Genomic DNA, 20,835 nt, shown 5'->3' with positions numbered 1-20,835 from the left:
ATGGATCCTCTGGGGGAGCCTGCAGACCCTCCAACATGGATCCTCTGGGGGAGTCTGCAGACCCTCCAACATGGATCCTCTGGGGGAGCCTGCAGACCCTCCAACATGGATCCTCTGGGGGAGCCTGCAGACCCTCCAACATGGATCCTCTGGGGGAGTCTGCAGACCCTCCAACATGGATCCTCTGGGGGAGTCTGCAGACCCTCCAACATGGATCCTCTGGGGGAGCCTGCAGACCCTCCAACATGGATCCTCTGGGGGAGTCTGCAGACCCTCCAACATGGATCCTCTGGGAGAGCCTGCAGACCCTCCAACATGGTTCCTCTGGAAGAGCCTGCAGAACCTCCAACATGAACCCTCTAGGGGAGCCTGCAGAGCCTCCAACACTGCAACATGGATCCTCTGGGGGAGCCTGCAGAGCCTCTAACGAGGATTTTCTGGGGGAGCCTGCAGACCCTCCAACATGGTTACTCTGGGGGAACCTGCAGACCCTCCAACATGGTTACTCTGGGGGAACCTGCAGACCCTCCAACATGGTTACTCTGGGGGAGCCTGCAGACCCTCCAACGTGGTTCCTCTGGGGGAGTCTGCAGAGCCTCAAACATGGATTCTCTGGGGGAACCTGTAAACTCTCCAACATGAACCCTCTAGGGGAGCCTGCAGAGCCTCCAACACTGCAACATGGATCCTCTGGGGGAGCCTGCAGAGCCTCTAACGAGGATTTTCTGGGGGACCCTGCAGACCCTCCAACGTGGATCCTCTGGGGGAAGCTGATCAATGTCCTAAGACACAGAACTTCCTTCAACCAATAAGGAGCCTCCTCTCCCCTCCATCCTTCAAATCTAACCTGATCTCTGACTCCCCCCCAATATGGCCGCTACCTCCACCCATCACCTCCTTCCGCCACTCTCAAGATGGCGCCGGTCACGTGCTCCTCTGTCGTACCACGATGTGTCGCTGCCCTGGTGACGCACAAACGGTGACCGGCAAGATGGCGGCGGAGACCGGCGGGGCAGAGAGTGGGGGAGGCGAGGGCAGCACAGCCGAGGAGCTGAAAGAGAGAGCCAACGAGTACTTCCGGGGTACGTGACACCTCCCCTCCCCCACTATACCCCCTACACCCCCTGACTGACCTCCCCTCCCCCCACTATACCCCCTACACCCCCTGACTGACCCCCCCTCCCCCCACTATACCCCCTACACCCCCTGACTGACCTCCCCTCCCCCCACTATACCCCCTGACTGACCTCCCCCCACTATACCCCCTACACCCCCTGACTGACCTCCCCTCCCCCACTATACCCCCTGACTGACCTCCCCTCCCCCCACTATACCCCCCTACACCCCCTGACTGACCCCCCCTCCCCCCACTATACCCCCTACACCCCCTGACTGACCCCCCCTCCCCCCACTATACCCCCTACACCCCCTGACTGACCTCCCCATCCCCCCACTATACCCCCTACACCCCCTGACTGACCCCCCCTCCCCCCACTATACCCCCTACACCCCCTGACTGACCCCCCCTCCCCCCACTATACCCCCTACACCCCCTGACTGACCCCCCCTCCCCCCACTATACCCCCTACACCCCCTGACTGACCCCCCCTCCCCCCACTATACCCCCTACACCCCCTGACTGACCTCCCCTCCCCCACTATACCCCCTACACCCCCTGACTGACCCCCCCTCCCCCCACTATACCCCCTACACCCCCTGACTGACCTCCCCTCCCCCCACTATACCCCCTACACCCCCTGACTGACCCCCCCTCCCCCCACTATACCCCCTACACCCCCTGACTGACCTCCTCTCCCCCCACTATACACCCTACACCCCCTGACTGACCCCCCCCTCCCCCCACTATACCCCCTACACCCCCTGACTGACCTCCCCTCCCCCCACTATACCCCCTACACCCCCTGACTGACACCCCCTCCCCCCACATTACCCCCTACACCCCCTGACTGACCTCCCCTCCCCCCACTATACCCCCTGACTGACCTCCCCTCCCCCCACTATACCCCCCTACACCCCCTGACTGACCCCCCCCTCCCCCCACTATACCCCCTACACCCCCTGACTGACCCCCCCTCCCCCCACTATACCCCCTACACCCCCTGACTGACACCCCCTCCCCCCACATTACCCCCTACACCCCCTGACTGACCTCCCCTCCCCCCACTATACCCCCTACACCCCCTGACTGACCCCCCTCCCCCCACTATACCCCCTACACCCCCTGACTGACCTCCCCTCCCCCCACTATACCCCCCTACACCCCCTGACTGACCTCCCCTCCCCCCACTATACCCCCTACACCCCCTGACTGACCCCCCCTCCCCCACTATACCCCCTACACCCCCTGACTGACCTCCCCTCCCCCCACTATACCCCCCATTACCCCTACACCCCCTGACTGACCTCCCCTCCCCCCACATTACCCCCTACACCCCCTGACTGACCTCCCTCCCCCCACTATACCCCCTGACTGACCTCCCCTCCCCCCACTATACACCCTACACCCCCTGACTGACCCCCCCTCCCCCCACTATACCCCCTACACCCCCTGACTGACCCCCCCTCCCCCCACTATACCCCCTACACCCCCTGACTGACCTCCCCTCCCCCCACTATACCCCCTACACCCCCTGACTGACCTCCCCTCCCCCCACTATACCCCCCTACACCCCCTGACTGACCTCCCCCCACTATACCCCCTACACCCCCTGACTGACCCCCCCTCCCCCCACTATACCCCCTACACCCCCTGACTGACCTCCCCTCCCCCCACTATACCCCCTACACCCCCTGACTGACCCCCCCTCCCCCCACTATACCCCCTACACCCCCTGACTGACCTCCCCTCCCCCCACTATACCCCCTGACTGACCTCCCCTCCCCCCACTATACCCCCTACACCCCCTGACTGACCTCCCCTCCCCCCACTATACCCCCTACACCCCCTGACTGACCCCCCCTCCCCCACTATACCCCCTGACTGACCTCCCCTCCCCCCACTATACCCCCCATTACCCCTACACCCCCTGACTGACCTCCCCTCCCCCCACATTACCCCCTACACCCCCTGACTGACCTCCCTCCCCCCACTATACCCCCTGACTGACCTCCCCTCCCCCCACTATACACCCTACACCCCCTGACTGACCTCCCCTCCCCCCACTATACACCCTACACCCCCTGACTGACCTCCCCTCCCCCCACTATACCCCCTGACTGACCTCCCCTCCCCCCACTATACCCCCCTACACCCCCTGACTGACCTCCCCTCCCCCCCATTACCCCTACACCCCCTGACTGACCTCCCCTCCCCCCACTATACCCCCCATTACCCCTACACCCCCTGACTGACCTCCCCTCCCCCCACTATACCCCCTACACCCCCTGACTGACCTCCCTACTACCCCAATTACCCCATCTACTCCTGACTGGCAGTGAGTGGGTTGGAAGAGGATGCTGGGACTTGTAGTTCTGTCTCGGTTCTGGAAGGGGATGCTGGGACTTGTAGTTCCATGTCTCGGTTCTGGAAGGGTATGCTGGGACTTGTAGTTCTGTCTCGGTTCTGGAAGGGGATGCTGGGACTTGTAGTTCTGTCTCGGTTCTGGAAGGGGATGCTGGGACTTGTAGTTCCATGTCTCGGTTCTGGAAGGGGATGCTGGGACTTGTAGTTCCATGTCTCGGTTCTGGAAGGGGATGCTGGGACTTGTAGTTCCATGTCTCGGTTCTGGAAGGGGATGCTGGGACTTGTAGTTCCATGTCTCGGTTATGGAAGGGGATGCTGGGACTTGTAGTTCCCTGTCTCGGTTCTAGAAGGGGATGCTGGGACTTGTAGTTCTGTCTCGGTTCTGGAAGGGGATGCTGGGACTTGTAGTTCTGTCTCGGTTATGGAAGGGGATGCTGGGACTTGTAGTTCTGTCTCGGTTCTGGAAGGTGATGCTGGGACTTGTAGTTCTGTCTCGGTTCTTGAAGGGGATGCTGGGACTTGTAGTTCTGTCTCGGTTCTGGAAGGGGATGCTGGGACTTGTAGTTCTGTCTCGGTTCTGGAAGGGGATGCTGGGACTTGTAGTTCTGTCTCTGTTCTGGAAGGGGATGCTGGGACTTGTAGTTCTGTCTCGGTTCTGGAAGGGGATGCTGGGACTTGTAGTTCTGTCTCGGTTCTGGAAGGGGATGCTGGGACTTGTAGTTCTGTCTCGGTTCTGGAAGGGGATGCTGGGACTTGTAGTTCTGTCTCGGTTATGGAAGGGGATGCTGGGACTTGTAGTTCCCTCTCTCGGTTCTGGAAGGGGATGCTGGGACTTGTAGTTCCTTGTCTCGGTTCTAGAAGGGGATGCTGGGACTTGTAGTTCTGTCTCGGTTCTGGAAGGGGATGCTGGGACTTGTAGTTCTGTCTCGGTTCTGGAAGGGGATGCTGGGACTTGTAGTTCTCTGTCTCGGTTCTGGAAGGGGATGCTGGGACTTGTAGTTCTCTGTCTCGGTTCTGGAAGGGGATGCTGGGACTTGTAGTTCTCTGTCTCGGTTCTGGAAGGGGATGCTGGGACTTGTAGTTCCATGTCTCGGTTCTGGAAGGGGATGCTGGGACTTGTAGTTCCATGTCTCGGTTCTGGAAGAGGATGCTGGGACTTGTAGTTCCTTGTCTCGGTTCTGGAAGGGGATGCTGGGACTTGTAGTTCTGTCTCGGTTATGGAAGGGGATGCTGGGACTTGTAGTTCCCTCTCTCGGTTCTGGAAGGGGATGCTGGGACTTGTAGTTCCTTGTCTCGGTTCTAGAAGGGGATGCTGGGACTTGTAGTTCTGTCTCGGTTCTGGAAGGGGATGCTGGGACTTGTAGTTCCTTGTCTCGGTTCTGGAAGGGGATGCTGGGACTTGTAGTTCCTTGTCTCGGTTCTGGAAGGGGATGCTGGGACTTGTAGTTCTGTCTCGGTTATGGAAGGGGATGCTGGGACTTGTAGTTCTGTCTCGGTTCTAGAAGGGGATGCTGGGACTTGTAGTTCTGTCTCGGTTCTGGAAGGGGATGCTGGGACTTGTAGTTCCTTGTCTCGGTTCTGGAAGGGGATGCTGGGACTTGTAGTTCTGTCTCGGTTCTGGAAGGGGATGCTGGGACTTGTAGTTCCATGTCTCGGTTCTGGAAGGGGATGCTGGGACTTGTAGTTCCATGTCTCGGTTCTGGAAGGGGATGCTGGGACTTGTAGTTCCATGTCTCGGTTCTGGAAGAGGATGCTGGGACTTGTAGTTCCATGTCTCGGTTCTGGAAGGGGATGCTGGGACTTGTAGTTCTGTCTCGGTTATGGAAGGGGATGCTGGGACTTGTAGTTCTCTGTCTCGGTTCTGGAAGGGGATGCTGGGACTTGTAGTTCTGTCTCGGTTATGGAAGGGGATGCTGGGACTTGTAGTTCTGTCTCGGTTATGGAAGGGGATGCTGGGACTTGTAGTTCCCTCTCTCGGTTCTGGAAGGGGATGCTGGGACTTGTAGTTCCTTGTCTCGGTTCTAGAAGGGGATGCTGGGACTTGTAGTTCTGTCTCGGTTCTGGAAGGGGATGCTGGGACTTGTAGTTCTGTCTCGGTTATGGAAGGGGATGCTGGGACTTGTAGTTCTGTCTCGGTTCTAGAAGGGGATGCTGGGACTTGTAGTTCTGTCTCGGTTCTGGAAGGGGATGCTGGGACTTGTAGTTCTGTCTCGGTTATGGAAGGGGATGCTGGGACTTGTAGTTCCATGTCTCGGTTCTGGAAGGGGATGCTGGGACTTGTAGTTCCATGTCTCGGTTATGGAAGGGGATGCTGGGACTTGTAGTTCCCTCTCTCGGTTCTGGAAGGGGATGCTGGGACTTGTAGTTCCTTGTCTCGGTTCTGGAAGGGGATGCTGGGACTTGTAGTTCCCTCTCTCGGTTCTGGAAGGGGATGCTGGGACTTGTAGTTCCTTGTCTCGGTTCTAGAAGGGGATGCTGGGACTTGTAGTTCTGTCTCGGTTCTGGAAGGGGATGCTGGGACTTGTAGTTCTGTCTCGGTTATGGAAGGGGATGCTGGGACTTGTAGTTCTGTCTCGGTTCTGGAAGGGGATGCTGGGACTTGTAGTTCTGTCTCGGTTCTGGAAGGGGATGCTGGGACTTGTAGTTCCTTGTCTCGGTTCTAGAAGGGGATGCTGGGACTTGTAGTTCTGTCTCGGTTCTGGAAGGGGATGCTGGGACTTGTAGTTCTGTCTCGGTTCTGGAAGGGGATGCTGGGACTTGTAGTTCCATGTCTCGGTTCTGGAAGGGGATGCTGGGACTTGTAGTTCCATGTCTCGGTTCTGGAAGGGGATGCTGGGACTTGTAGTTCCTTGTCTCGGTTCTGGAAGGGGATGCTGGGACTTGTAGTTCTGTCTCGGTTATGGAAGGGGATGCTGGGACTTGTAGTTCTGTCTCGGTTATGGAAGGGGATGCTGGGACTTGTAGTTCTGTCTCGGTTCTAGAAGGGGATGCTGGGACTTGTAGTTCCATGTCTCGGTTCTGGAAGGGGATGCTGGGACTTGTAGTTCTGTCTCGGTTCTGGAAGGGGATGCTGGGACTTGTAGTTCTGTCTCGGTTATGGAAGGGGATGCTGGGACTTGTAGTTCTGTCTCTGTTATGGAAGGGGATGCTGGGACTTGTAGTTCTGTCTCGGTTATGGAAGGGGATGCTGGGACTTGTAGTTCTGTCTCGGTTCTAGAAGGGGATGCTGGGACTTGTAGTTCCATGTCTCGGTTCTGGAAGGGGATGCTGGGACTTGTAGTTCCATGTCTCGGTTCTGGAAGGGGATGCTGGGACTTGTAGTTCCATGTCTCGGTTCTGGAAGGGGATGATGGGACTTGTAGTTCCATGTCTCGGTTCTGGAAGGGGATGATGGGACTTGTAGTTCTGTCTCGGTTCTGGAAGGGGATGCTGGGACTTGTAGTTCCCTGTCTCGGTTCTAGAAGGGGATGCTGGGACTTGTAGTTCCTTGTCTCGGTTCTGGAAGGGGATGCTGGGACTTGTAGTTCCCTGTCTCGGTTCTGGAAGGGGATGCTGGGACTTGTAGTTCCTTGTCTCGGTTCTGGAAGGGGATGCTGGGACTTGTAGTTCTGTCTCGGTTCTGGAAGGGGATGCTGGGACTTGTAGTTCTCTGTCTCGGTTCTGGAAGGGGATGCTGGGACTTGTAGTTCTGTCTCGGTTATGGAAGGGGATGCTGGGACTTGTAGTTCTGTCTCGGTTATGGAAGGGGATGCTGGGACTTGTAGTTCTGTCTCGGTTATGGAAGGGGATGATGGGACTTGTAGTTCCCTGTCTCGGTTCTGGAAGGGGATGATGGGACTTGTAGTTCCATGTCTCGGTTCTTGAAGGGGATGCTGGGACTTGTAGTTCTGTCTCGGTTATGGAAGGGGATGATGGGACTTGCAGTTCCCTGTCTCGGTTCTGGAAGAGGATGCTGGGACTTGTAGTTCCATGTCTCGGTTCTGGAAGAGGATGCTGGGACTTGTAGTTCCATGTCTCGGTTCTGGAAGGGGATGCTGGGACTTGTAGTTCTGTCTCGGTTCTGGAAGGGGATGCTGGGACTTGTAGTTCTGTCTCGGTTATGGAAGGGGATGATGGGACTTGCAGTTCCCTGTCTCGGTTCTGGAAGAGGATGCTGGGACTTGTAGTTCCATGTCTCGGTTCTGGAAGAGGATGCTGGGACTTGTAGTTCCATGTCTCGGTTCTGGAAGGGGATGCTGGGACTTGTAGTTCTGTCTCGGTTCTGGAAGGGGATGCTGGGACTTGTAGTTCTGTCTCGGTTCTGGAAGGGGATGCTGGGACTTGTAGTTCCTTGTCTTGGTTCTGGAAGGGGATGCTGGGACTTGTAGTTCCTTGTCTTGGTTCTGGAAGAGGATGCTGGGACTTGTAGTTCCATGTCTCGGTTCTGGAAGGGGATGCTGGGACTTGTAGTTCATTGTCTTGGTTCTTGAAGAGGATGCTGGGACTTGTAGTTCCATGTCTCGGTTCTGGAAGGGGATGCTGGGACTTGTAGTTCTGTCTCGGTTCTGGAAGGGGATGCTGGGACTTGTAGTTCTGTCTCGGTTCTGGAAGGGGATGCTGGGACTTGTAGTTCTGTCTCGGTTCTGGAAGGGGATGCTGGGACTTGTAGTTCCTTGTCTCGGTTATGGAAGGGGATGCTGGGACTTGTAGTTCCTTGTCTCGGTTCTGGAAGAGGATGCTGGGACTTGTAGTTCTGTCTCGGTTCTGGAAGGGGATGCTGGGACTTGTAGTTCTGTCTCGGTTCTGGAAGGGGATGCTGGGACTTGTAGTTCCTTGTCTCGGTTCTGGAAGGGGATGCTGGGACTTGTAGTTCCCTGTCTCGGTTATGGAAGGGGATGCTGGGACTTGTAGTTCTGTCTCGGTTATGGAAGGGGATGCTGGGACTTGTAGTTCCTTGTCTCGGTTCTGGAAGAGGATGCTGGGACTTGTAGTTCTGTCTCGGTTCTGGAAGGGGATGCTGGGACTTGTAGTTCTGTCTCGGTTCTGGAAGGGGATGCTGGGACTTGTAGTTCTGTCTCGGTTATGGAAGGGGATGCTGGGACTTGTAGTTCTGTCTCGGTTCTGGAAGGGGATGCTGGGACTTGTAGTTCTGTCTCGGTTATGGAAGGGGATGCTGGGACTTGTAGTTCTGTCTCGGTTCTGGAAGGGGATGCTGGGACTTGTAGTTCCTTGTCTCGGTTCTAGAAGGGGATGCTGGGACTTGTAGTTCCCTGTCTCGGTTATGGAAGGGGATGCTGGGACTTGTAGTTCCTTGTCTCGGTTCTGGAAGAGGATGCTGGGACTTGTAGTTCTGTCTCGGTTCTGGAAGGGGATGCTGGGACTTGTAGTTCTGTCTCGGTTCTGGAAGGGGATGCTGGGACTTGTAGTTCTGTCTCGGTTATGGAAGGGGATGCTGGGACTTGTAGTTCTGTCTCGGTTCTGGAAGGGGATGCTGGGACTTGTAGTTCCTTGTCTCGGTTCTGGAAGGGGATGCTGGGACTTGTAGTTCCCTGTCTCGGTTATGGAAGGGGATGCTGGGACTTGTAGTTCCTTGTCTCGGTTCTGGAAGAGGATGCTGGGACTTGTAGTTCTGTCTCGGTTCTGGAAGGGGATGCTGGGACTTGTAGTTCTGTCTCGGTTCTGGAAGGGGATGCTGGGACTTGTAGTTCTGTCTCGGTTATGGAAGGGGATGCTGGGACTTGTAGTTCTGTCTCGGTTATGGAAGAGGATGATGGGACTTGTAGTTCCTTGTCTCGGTTCTGGAAGGGGATGCTGGGACTTGTAGTTCTGTCTCGGTTATGGAAGGGGATGATGGGACTTGTAGTTCCCTGTCTCGGTTCTGGAAGGGGATGCTGGGACTTGTAGTTCCCTGTCTCGGTTCTGGAAGGGGATGCTGGGACTTGTAGTTCTGTCTCGGTTCTGGAAGGGGATGCTGGGACTTGTAGTTCCTTGTCTCGGTTCTGGAAGGGGATGCTGGGACTTGTAGTTCTGTCTCGGTTCTGGAAGGGGATGCTGGGACTTGTAGTTCTGTCTCGGTTCTGGAAGGGGATGCTGGGACTTGTAGTTCCTTGTCTCGGTTCTGGAAGGGGATGCTGGGACTTGTAGTTCTGTCTCGGTTCTGGAAGGGGATGCTGGGACTTGTAGTTCTGTCTCGGTTCTGGAAGGGGATGCTGGGACTTGTAGTTCCTTGTCTCGGTTCTAGAAGGGGATGCTGGGACTTGTAGTTCTGTCTCGGTTCTTGAAGGGGATGCTGGGACTTGTAGTTCTGTCTCGGTTATGGAAGGGGATGCTGGGACTTGTAGTTCTGTCTCGGTTCTGGAAGAGAATGCTGGGACTTGTAGTTCCATGTCTCGGTTCTGGAAGAGGATGCTGGGACTTGTAGTTCCATGTCTCGGTTCTGGAAGGGGATGCTGGGACTTGTAGTTCTGTCTCGGTTCTGGAAGGGGATGATGGGACTTGTAGTTCCCTCTCTCGGTTCTGAAAGGGGATGCTGGGACTTGTAGTTCCCTGTCTCGGTTCTGGAAGGGGATGATGGGACTTGTAGTTCTGGGACTGACCCCCGCTCTCTCTCTCTCTCTCCAGTGAAGGACTATGACCGCGCTGTACAATATTACACAGAAGCCATCACTATCAATCCAAACAACGCCATTTACTACGGCAACCGCAGCCTGGCGTACCTCCGCACCGAATGTTACGGCTATGCTTTGGCGGACGCATCTCGTGCCATCCAGATCGATGCAAAATATATCAAAGGCTACTACAGACGGGCGGCCAGCAACATGGCGCTGGGCAAACTGAAGGCGGCGCAGAAAGACTACGAGACGGTGAGACTGGCTGAGCCCCCCGGCCACCCCATCCCCCACATCAGCCATCCAATCCCCATCCTCACTTCCCTTCCTTTTCCATCGCCTCCTCGCCCCTTCCTGTGCCCTCCTCGCCCCTTCCTGTGCCCTCCTCGCCCCTTCCTGTGCCCTCCCTTCCTGTGCCCTCCTCGCCCCTTGCTGTCGCCCCTTGCTGTCGCCCCTTGCTGTCGCCCCTTGCTGTCGCCCCTTGCTGTCGCCCCTTGCTGTCGCCCCTTGCTGTCGCCCCTTGCTGTCGCCCCTTGCTGTCGCCCCTTGCTGTCGCCCCTTGCTGTCGCCCCTTGCTGTCTCCCTCCTTGCGCCCCTTGCTGTCTCCCTCCTTGCGCCCCTTGCTGTCTCCCTCCTTGCGCCCCTTGCTGTCTCCCTCCTCGCGCCCCTTGCTGTCTCCCTCCTCGCGCCCCTTGCTGTCTCCCTCCTCGCGCCCCTTGCTGTCTCCCTCCTCGCGCCCCTTGCTGTCTCCCTCCTCGCGCCCCTTGCTGTCTCCCTCCTCGCGCCCCTTGCTGTCTCGCTCCTCGCGCCCCTTGCTGTCTCGCTCCTCGCGCCCCTTGCTGTCTCGCTCCTCGCGCCCCTTGCTGTCTCGCTCCTCGCCACTCCCCCTCTGCTCCTCGCCACTCCCCCTCTGCTCCTCGCCACTCCCCCTCTGCTCCTTGCCCCTTCCTCTCTTCCCCCTCCTCTTTCTCCTCTTCCCCACATTCCTCCATTGTTTACCCCCTCCCCCCGGTTCTTCCCCTTACCTCTCCGCCCCGCGTGACCCTCCTTTTTCTCGTTGGTTGCTCCTCGCCCCTGCCACCCAACCCCCTCCATTCCTTGGCCCCTTACTCCTGCCACCCTTCCTCTCTCCTCGTTGTCCTCCCATTACTCCTCTCACCTGTTTCTCTTCCCTCCCAGGTGGTGAAGGTGCGCCCCAATGACAAAGACGCTCAGATGAAGTTCCAGGAGTGCAGCAAACTGGTGAGGCAGAAAGCGTTTGAACGAGCGATCGCCTGCGATCAACACAACCGATCTGTGGTTGACTCTTTGGACATTGAAGGAATGAGTAAGTGAGGGGGGTGGGGGTGAGGGAGGGGATGGATGGGAGCAGTGGAGTAGGGGAGGAGTGGGCGAGGGGAGCGGAGGGGTGGGAGCAGTGGAGTAGGCAAGGGGTGTGAGCGGAGGGTTGGGAGCAGTGGAGTGGGGAGGAGTGGGTGAGGGGAGCGGAGGGGTGGGAGCAGTGGAGTGGGCGAGGGGAGGGTTGGGAGGAGTGGGCGAGGGGAGCGGAGGGGTGGGGTGGGTGAGGGGAGCAGAAGAAGTGCACCCAGTACCTGGGCCCCATTCTGGAGAAGTGTGCTGCGCACCATCAGCTGTGTCTGACTAATCACCTCTTCTTCTTCTTCTTCTCCTCCTCCTCCTCCTCCTCCTCCTCCTCCTCCTCACCTGTGACTGATATCACCCACACAGCTGTAAGGGAGCTCTGGGGAAGTATTGGGGGCCCCTTTCCTATCACTTTACTCTGTATGGATAAAGTGGAAATCGATGTCCTGATTCTCATTTGCAGAGTAATATTCTGATATTTATGATCTATGAGGGGGTTCGATGTGTCTGATGTATATAGTGCTGTCTTATACCGGAGTGTTGTACGGCTCTTCTCTCCAGCCATTGAAGACGAATACTCGGGACCTCAGCTGCAGGATGGGAAGGTCACCTTGGATTTTATGGTGGAGTTAATGAAATTTTATAAAGACCAGAAGAAGCTTCATAGGAAATACGTCTATCAGGTAATGACGGCTGTCGTGGTGTATATGGGGGGGGGGGGGGCTGCCTGTGTATTGGGTGTTACTGATCAGTGATCCCCCCCCCCCCCCGCCCCAAATCTCTTTCCAGATATTAGTCCAGGTGAAGGAGATTCTGGCTCTGCTGCCCAGTCTGGTGGAGATCTCATTGGATAAGGTCTGAACTCTCCCTGAACTCCTCTCCTCTCCTGGTGATCTTCTCCTCTCTGGAGATCTGACCTGTCCTCTTCCTTCCCGTAGTCTCAGCAGGTGACGGTGTGCGGGGACACACACGGCCAATTCTACGATCTCATGAACATCTTCCATCTCAACGGACTCCCATCCGAGAGCAACCCCTACGTATCCTTCATGATGTGTGAACCCCTCCCCCCACCTCTCTTCAACACCCCCCCCACCTCTCTTCAACACCCCCCCACCTCTCTTCAACATTCCCCCCCACCTCTCTTCAACATCACCCCCCCACCTCTCTTCAACATCACACCCCCCACCTCTCTCAACATCACCCCCCCACCTCTCTCAACATCACCCCCCCCACCTCTCTCAACACCCCCCCCCCTCTCTTCACATTCCCCCCCACCTCTCTTCAACACCCCCCCACCTCTCTCACACCCCCCCACCCCCATCTCTCTTCAACCCCCCCACACCTCTCTTCAACACACCCCCCCATCTCTCTTCAACACTCCCCCCCATCTCTCTTCAACACTCCCCCCCATCTCTCTTCAACACTCCCCCCACACCTCTCTTCAACACCCCCCACCTCCTTCAACACCCCCCACCCCCATCTCTCTTCAACACTCCCCCCCATCTCTCTTCAACACTCCCCCCCATCTCTCTTCAACACTCCCCCCCATCTCACTTCAACATCCCCCCATCTCTCTTCAACATCCCCCATCTCTTCAACATCCCCCCATCTCTCTTCAACATCCCCCCATCTCTCTTCAACATCCCCCCATCTCTCTTCAACATCCCCCCATCTCTCTTCAACATCCCCCCCCCCACCTCTCTTCAACATCCCCCCCCCCACCTCTCTTCAACATTCCCCCCCACCTCTCTTCAACATTCACCCCCCACCTCTCTTCAACATTCACCCCCACCCCCATTCTCTTCACCCCCCCCATCTCTCTTCAACACTCCCCCCATCTCTCTTCAACACTCCCCCCCATCTCTCTTCAACACTCCCCCCCATCTCTCTTCAACACTCCCCCCATCTCTCTTCAACACTCCCCCCATCTCTCTTCAACACTCCCCCCCATCTCTCTTCAACACTCCCCCCCATCTCTCTTCAACACTCCCCCCCCCATCACATCCCCCACCTCTCAACACTCCCCCCCCCACACCTCTCTTCAACATTCCCCCCACCTCTCTTCAACATTCCCCCCCACCTCTCTTCAACACTCCCCCCCATCTCTCTTCAACATTCCCCCCATCTCTCTTCAACACTCCCCCCCCCCATCTCTCTTCAACACTCCCCCCCCCATCTCTCTTCAACACTCCCCCCCCCATCTCTCTTCAACACTCCCCCCCCCACCTCTCTTCAACATTCCCCCCCACCTCTCTTCAACATTCCCCCCACCTCTCTTCAACATTCCCCCCCACCTCTCTTCAACACCCCCCCACCTCTCTTCAACACCCCCCCACCTCTCTTCAACACCCCCCCACCTCTCTTCAACACCCCCACCCCCACACCCCCATCTCTTTTCAACCCCCCCACACCTCTCTTCAACATCATCCCCCCCCCACCCCTCTTCAACATCATCCCCCCCCCACCTCTCTTCAACATCATCCCCCCCCACCTCTCTTCAACATCATCCCCCCCCACCTCTCTTCAACATCATCCCCCCCCCCCCACACCTCTCTTCAACATCCCCCCCCCCCCACACCTCTCTTCAATATCCCCCCCCCCCACACCTCTCTTCAACATCCCCCCCCCCCCCCACACCTCTCTTCAACATCCCCCCCCCCCCCACACCTCTCTTCAACATCCCCCCCCCCCACACCTCTCTTCAACATCCCCCCCCCCACACCTCTCTTCAACATCCCCCCCCCCCCCACACCTCTCTTCAACATTCCCCCCCCCCCCACACCTCTCTTCAACATTCCCCCCCCCCCCCCCCCCACACCTCTCTTCAACATTCCCCCCCCCCCCCCCCCCCCACACCTCTCTTCAACATTCCCCCCCCCCCCCCACACCTCTCTTCAACATTCCCCCCCCCCCCCACACCTCTCTTCAACATCCCCCCCCCCCCCCCCCCCCACACCTCTCTTCAACATTCCCCCCCCCCCACACCTCTCTTCAACATTCCCCCCCCCCCCACACCTCTCTTCAACATCCCCCCCCCCCCCCCCCACACCTCTCTTCAACATTCCCCCCCCCCACACCTCTCTTCAACATTCCCCCCCCCCACACCTCTCTTCAACATCCCCCCCCCCCCCCCCCCACACCTCTCTTCAACATTCCCCCCCCCACACCTCTCTTCAACATTCCCCCCCCCCCCCCCCCACACCTCTCTTCAACATCCCCCCCCCCACACCTCTCTTCAACATCCCCCCCCCCACCACCTCTCTTCAACATCCCCCCCCCTTTGCCTTCTCTCTCCTCTCGCACCACCCCCGCTTTTGAGCACTCTGATTTCTCTTTTTTTTTTTTTAAACCCCCGGCCCCCCGTCTCTCCTCCCCTGCCCTTTTCTCTTGCCTCCTAATTGTCCCCCCTCCCCCGTTCTTTCTTGTCGGTCTCATTTTTGGGAGATTTTCCTGAACTCCTGTAGATATTTAATGGTGATTTTGTAGATCGCGGTTCGTTCTCGGTGGAGGTGATTGTGACTCTGTGCGGCTTCAAACTTCTGTATCCGACTCACTTCCACCTACTGAGAGGTAAGTCCTGAGATCTGTGGGGTCCTTCATCTCTACCCCCCCCCCACCTATATTACCAGAGACCTCTGAGGGGGCCTGATCTATAGGAGCCGAATATAACCCCCATAGACTGCCAGACTGATCTATAGGACCCGTATATGACCCCCATAGACTGACCTATAGGACCCGTATATGACCCCCATAGACTGCCAGACTGATCTATAGGACCCGTATATGACCCCCATAGACTGACCTATAGGACCCGTATATGACCCCCATAGACTGACCTATAGGCCCCGTATATGACCCCCATAGACTGCCAGACTGATCTATAGGACCCGTATATGACCCCCATAGACTGACCTATAGGCCCCGTATATGACCCCCATAGACTGCCAGACTGATCTATAGGACCCGTATATGACCCCCATAGACTGACCTATAGGACCCGTATATGACCCCCATAGACTGACCTATAGGACCGTATATGACCCCCATAGACTGACCTATGGGCCCCGTATATGACCCCCATAGACTGACCTATGGGCCCCGTATATGACCCCCATAGACTGACCTATAGGCCCCGTATATGACCCCCATAGACTGACCTAAAGGGCCCCGTATATGACCCCCATAGACTGACCTATAGGCCCCGTATATGACCCCCATAGACTGCCAGACTGATCTATAGGACCCGTATATGACCCCCATAGACTGACCTATAGGCCCCGTATATGACCCCCATAGACTGACCTATAGGACCCGTATATGACCCCCATAGACTGCCAGACTGATCTATAGGACCTGTATATGACCCCCATAGACTGACCTATAGGACCCGTATATGACCCCCATAGACTGACCTATAGGACCCGTATATGACCCCCATAGACTGACCTATAGGACCCGTATATGACCCCCATAGACTGACCTATAGGACCCGTATATGACCCCCATAGACTGACCTATAGGACCCGTATATGACCCCCATAGACTGACCTATAGGACCCGTATATGACCCCCATAGACTGACCTATAGGACCCGTATATGACCCCCATAGACTGACCTATAGGCCCCGTATATGACCCCCATAGACTGACCTATAGGACCCGTATATGACCCCCATAGACTGACCTATAGGACCCGTATATGACCCCCATAGACTGACCTATAGGCCCCGTATATGACCCCCATAGACTGACCTATAGGCCCCGTATATGACCCCCATAGACTGCCAGACTGATCTATAGGAGAATTATATGGTCACCATCAGTTCTCGGTGCAGCGGTGGTGGGAGGTTGCAGATCCCGGATGTCGGTGGCGGGGGGTTGCAGATCCCGGATGTCGGTGGCGGGGGGTTGCAGATCCCGGATGTCGGTGGCGGGGGGTTGCAGATCCCGGATGTCGGTGGCGGGGGGTTGCAGATCCCGGATGTCGGTGGCGGGGGGTTGCAGATCCCGGATGTCGGTGGCGGGAGGTTGCAGATCCCGGATGTCGGTGGCGGGAGGTTGCAGATTCGGTGGTGGGAGGTTGCAGATCTCGGATGTCGGTGGCGGGAGGTTGCAGATCTCGGATGTCGGTGGCGGGAGGTTGCAGATCTCGGATGTCGGTGGCGGGAGGTTGCAGATCTCGGTGGCGGGAGGTTGCAGATCTCGGTGGCGGGAGGTTGCAGATCCTGTATTGGGGTGTCACTTGTCTGTCTCTTTCCTGTCAGGGAACCACGAGACGGACACCATGAACCAGATGTACGGATTCGAGGGGGAGGTGAAAGCCAAATACTCCGCCCAGATGTTCCAGCTCTTCAGTGAAGTGTTCCAGTGGTTGCCGCTGGCCATGTGTGTGAACCAGCGAGTTCTGGTGAGTCCCCGAGGGACACAGACTGGGACCCGAGTCATAGGGCCACAGCATGGGCTCCTCCTAAATGTACATTTCTGGGGTCCGTGTGATTGGGTGATGGAAGGATTTCTTTTTCTGAAGATGTGTGTTGTGTCCTCGCACAGATCATGCACGGCGGGCTCTTCTCTGAGGACGGGGTGACACTGGAGCAGATCCGGAACATCGAGCGGAACCGCCAGCCGCCAGACTCAGGTGTGACCAGGAACCCATCTCCGGTCTATGATGTCATTGTACTGGTCAAATGCTGTGCATCCCCCCCCCCCCGCCTCATGACCCTCTGACCTGCCTCCCTCCACAACCCCCCCCCCCCCCGTCGCATGACCCTCCGACCCGCCCCACCCTCCCCGCCACATGACCCTCCTTCCCACCCCCACTGCATGACCCACCCTCCCTGCCACATGACCCTCCGACCCGCCCCACCCTCCTCGCCACATGACTCTCCGACCCGCCCCACCCTCCCCGCCACATGACCCTCCGACCCGCCCCACCCTCCTCGCCACATGACTCTCCGACCCGCCCCACCCTCCCCGCCACATGACCCTCCGACCCGCCCCACCCTCCTCGCCACATGACTCTCCGACCCGCCCCACCCTCCCCGCCACATGACCCTCCGACCCGCCCCACCCTCCTCGCCACATGACCCTCCTTCCCACCCCCACTGCATGACCCACCCTCCCTGCCACATGACCCTCCGACCCGCCCCACCCTCCTCGCCACATGACCCTCCGACCCGCCCCACCCTCCCCGCCACATGACCCTCCGACCCGCCCCACCCTCCTCGCCACATGACTCTCCGACCCGCCCCACCCTCCCCTCCACATGACTCTCCGACCCGCCCCACCCTCCTCGCCACATGACTCTCCGACCCGCCCCACCCTCCCCGCCACATGACTCTCCGACCCGCCCCACCCTCCCCTCCACATGACTCTCCGACCCGCCCCACCCTCCTCGCCACATGACTCTCCGACCCGCCCCACCCTCCCCTCCACATGACTCTCCGACCCGCCCCACCCTCCTCGCCACATGACTCTCCGACCCGCCCCACCCTCCCCGCCACATGACCCTCCGACCCGCCCCACCCTCCTCGCCACATGACCCTCCTTCCCACCCCCACTGCATGACCGACCCACCCTCCCTGCCACATGACCCTCCGACCCGCCCCACCCTCCTCGCCACATGACTCTCCGACCCGCCCCACCCTCCCTGCCACATGACCCTCCGACCCGCCCCACCCTCCTCGCCACATGACCCTCCTTCCCACCCCCACTGCATGACCCACCCTCCCTGCCACATGACCCTCTGACCCGCCCCACCCTCCCCGCCACATGACCCTCCGACCCGCCCCACCCTCCTCGCCGCATGACCTTCCGACCCGCCCCACCCTCCTCGCCACATGACCCTCCGACCCGCCCCACCCTCCTCGCCACATGACCGCCCCACCCTCCCCGCCACATGACCCTCCGACCCCGCCCCCCACCCTCCCCGCCGCATGACCCTCCGACCCGCCCCACCCTCCTCGCCGCATGACCCTCCGACCCGCCCCACCCTCCTCGCCGCATGACCCTCCGACCCGCCCCACCCTCCTCGCCGCATGACCCTCCGACCCGCCCCACCCTCCTCGCCGCATGACCCTCCGACCCGCCCCACCCTCCTCGCCGCATGACCCTCCGACCCGCCCCACCCTCCTCGCCGCATGACCCTCCGACCCGCCCCACCCTCCTCGCCGCATGACCCTCCGACCCGCCCCACCCTCCTCGCCGCATGACCCTCCGACCCGCCCCACGACCCTCCGACCCGCCCCACCCTCCGACCCGCCCCACGACCCTCCGACCCGCCCCACCCTCCGACCCGCCCCACGACCCTCCGACCCGCCCCACCCTCCGACCCGCCCCATGACCCTCCGACCCGCCCCACCCTCCCCTGCCGCATGACCCTCCGACCCGCCCCACCTCCCCCGCCGCATGACCCTCCGACCCGCCCCACCCTCCCCCGCCGCATGACCCTCCGTCCCGCCCCACCCTCCCCTGCCGCATGACCCTCCTCTGACCCCTCTCTGTCTCTCTCTCTTCCAGGTCCGATGTGTGATTTGTTATGGTCGGATCCCCAGCCTCAGGTAAGGATTTTGGTATCAGATGGTGTGCCTCAGCCCTGCCCCCACTGGTCTTCTATAATCCCTCCCCCCACCTTTCTCCTCCTCCCTCCAGGACGGGCGTTCCACCAGTAAGCGCGGCGTCAGTTGTCAGTTCGGTCCGGACGTCACCCGCCACTTCCTGGAAGAGAACGGTCTGGATTACATCATCCGTAGTCACGAGGTGAAGGGGGAGGGGTACGAAGTGACGCATAATGGTCTCTGTGTGACCGTCTTCTCTGCCCCAAACTACTGGTGAGTACCCGCCCACATCTGCATGACTCCTCCCCTTCTGTCATCCCGCCCTGTGCCTGACTCCTCCCCCTTCTGTCGTGTCACCCCGCCCTGTGCCTGACTCCTCCCCTTCTGTCGTGTCACCCCGCCCTGTGCCTGACTCCTCCCCTTCTGTCGTGTCACCCCGCCCTGTGCCTGACTCCTCCCCTTCTGTCGTGTCACCCCGCCCCTGCCTGACTCCTCCCCTTCTGTCGTGTCACCTCATGCTGTCTGACTCCTCCCCTCCTGTCGTGTCACCTCATGCTGTCTGACTCCTCCCCCTCTTGTCTTCCAGTGACCAGATGGGTAATAAAGGTGCATATATACATCTCAGCGGCTCCGACCTGAAGCCAAAATTTCACCAGTTTGAAGCTGTGGTGAGTCCTTCCTCTCTTGTGTGCTGCCCTATGTCTCCTCTACGTAGCGCCCCCCCCCCCCCCCCCCCCTGTGCCTCGTCGTAGCACCACACCCCCCATGTCTCATCATAGCACCTCCCTCCCAGTGTCTCGTCATCGTGCCCGTCGTTGGTACTGACTAAGTTTTAGCAGAGTTATTCCATGTGGAGATCTAACAGAATTTTCATTATAAGCTACAGAAAAGGTCTTTCATTCTCATTCGTTGGAGGACACCGTATCAGAGACTGTTGGGTAATAATGCCACCTACAGGAGGATTAAACGCTGCAAAAAAATTGTAAGCGGCCCATGACCCCTCCTCTGCCCAGGATGACCCCTCCTCTGCCCCTTCTTTATCAGCATTCCTCCGTGTTTTGCTAGAATTCCAGGAGGTCGGACGCCTGAATGGTGAACAGGACGACTCCTCTTTGGCTAATGTGTTGGGCCACTTAACCTGCGTGCAAGAAGCGATTGCTTTGCACGCCCTTCAAGGGAGGTCTCTTAAGGGATTGTCCTGAAAGCTCTCATGAAGGAGGTCACCAAGGGCAAGAGTACTCCTCTTCCTCAACAGAAAAGGCCTAGGGCTCCATCTGGGAGGACAGGCCGTAAGGAGTTCATTTCATTTCTCCCAGGCCTCATCTTCTAAAGCCAACCCATGTCTGGCCCCCTGTCCACTCGCAACCCCCCCCCCCCCCCAAGTCTGCGGAGTCTTCCAAGCCCTCTGATGAATCCTCTTCATCTTGAGGGAGCGCCCCCCACTTTCCAAAGAGGGGGGGGGCGGCCTTTAGTCTTTGTGAACGCTTGGACAACCTGCATCACAGATGCTTGGGGCCATGAGGTAGTTTCCAGGGAGTACAAGCTGGAAGTTCATATCCTCCAACCTGCCTGTGTCTTTGCACAGATTAGTAAATCTCCGTGTAGCCTTTGTGGGTCTGTTGAGGGGGGGGGGGGTCATTGCACTAGTATCTGTGGTGGATTGGTCACATATTCTACTCCAGCTTGTTCAGTTCCCAAACCCAAGGGGGACATGTGCCCTATCTTGGTTCCCAAAGCTTTAAATATCTATGCTTGGACCCAGGAACTCTGTATGGAGGAATCTCCTCTTCCAATACCTTCTTGGTGGAGAGGATTTGGACTTCCAGAGTAATCTTCCAGTTGACCT

At 58.4% G+C, this 20,835-nt stretch overlaps 1 protein-coding gene across 1 annotated transcript; it reads left to right on the top strand.

Moving 5' to 3' along the window:
* Nucleotides 1–883: 883 nt before the first annotated feature.
* On the top strand, nucleotides 884–19,657 carry PPP5C (protein phosphatase 5 catalytic subunit; the record flags this gene model as incomplete). The annotated part of the gene is given in 12 exon segments (XM_073598055.1): nucleotides 884–1,082; nucleotides 10,085–10,326; nucleotides 11,251–11,398; nucleotides 11,995–12,116; nucleotides 12,223–12,288; nucleotides 12,372–12,470; nucleotides 14,898–15,003; nucleotides 16,698–16,840; nucleotides 16,984–17,071; nucleotides 18,952–18,992; nucleotides 19,084–19,262; nucleotides 19,576–19,657. Coding segments are annotated over 12 exon segments (1,449 nt in total), but the record flags the coding sequence as incomplete, so codon positions are not given.
* Between the last annotated feature and the right edge of the window lie 1,178 nt (nucleotides 19,658–20,835).

Source organism: Aquarana catesbeiana, linkage group LG09 (genome assembly GCF_042186555.1).
Source record: "Aquarana catesbeiana isolate 2022-GZ linkage group LG09, ASM4218655v1, whole genome shotgun sequence".
In the NCBI taxonomy this organism is placed as follows: Eukaryota; Metazoa; Chordata; class Amphibia; order Anura; family Ranidae; genus Aquarana; species Aquarana catesbeiana.
This window is presented reverse-complemented; position numbering and strand designations above follow the sequence as displayed.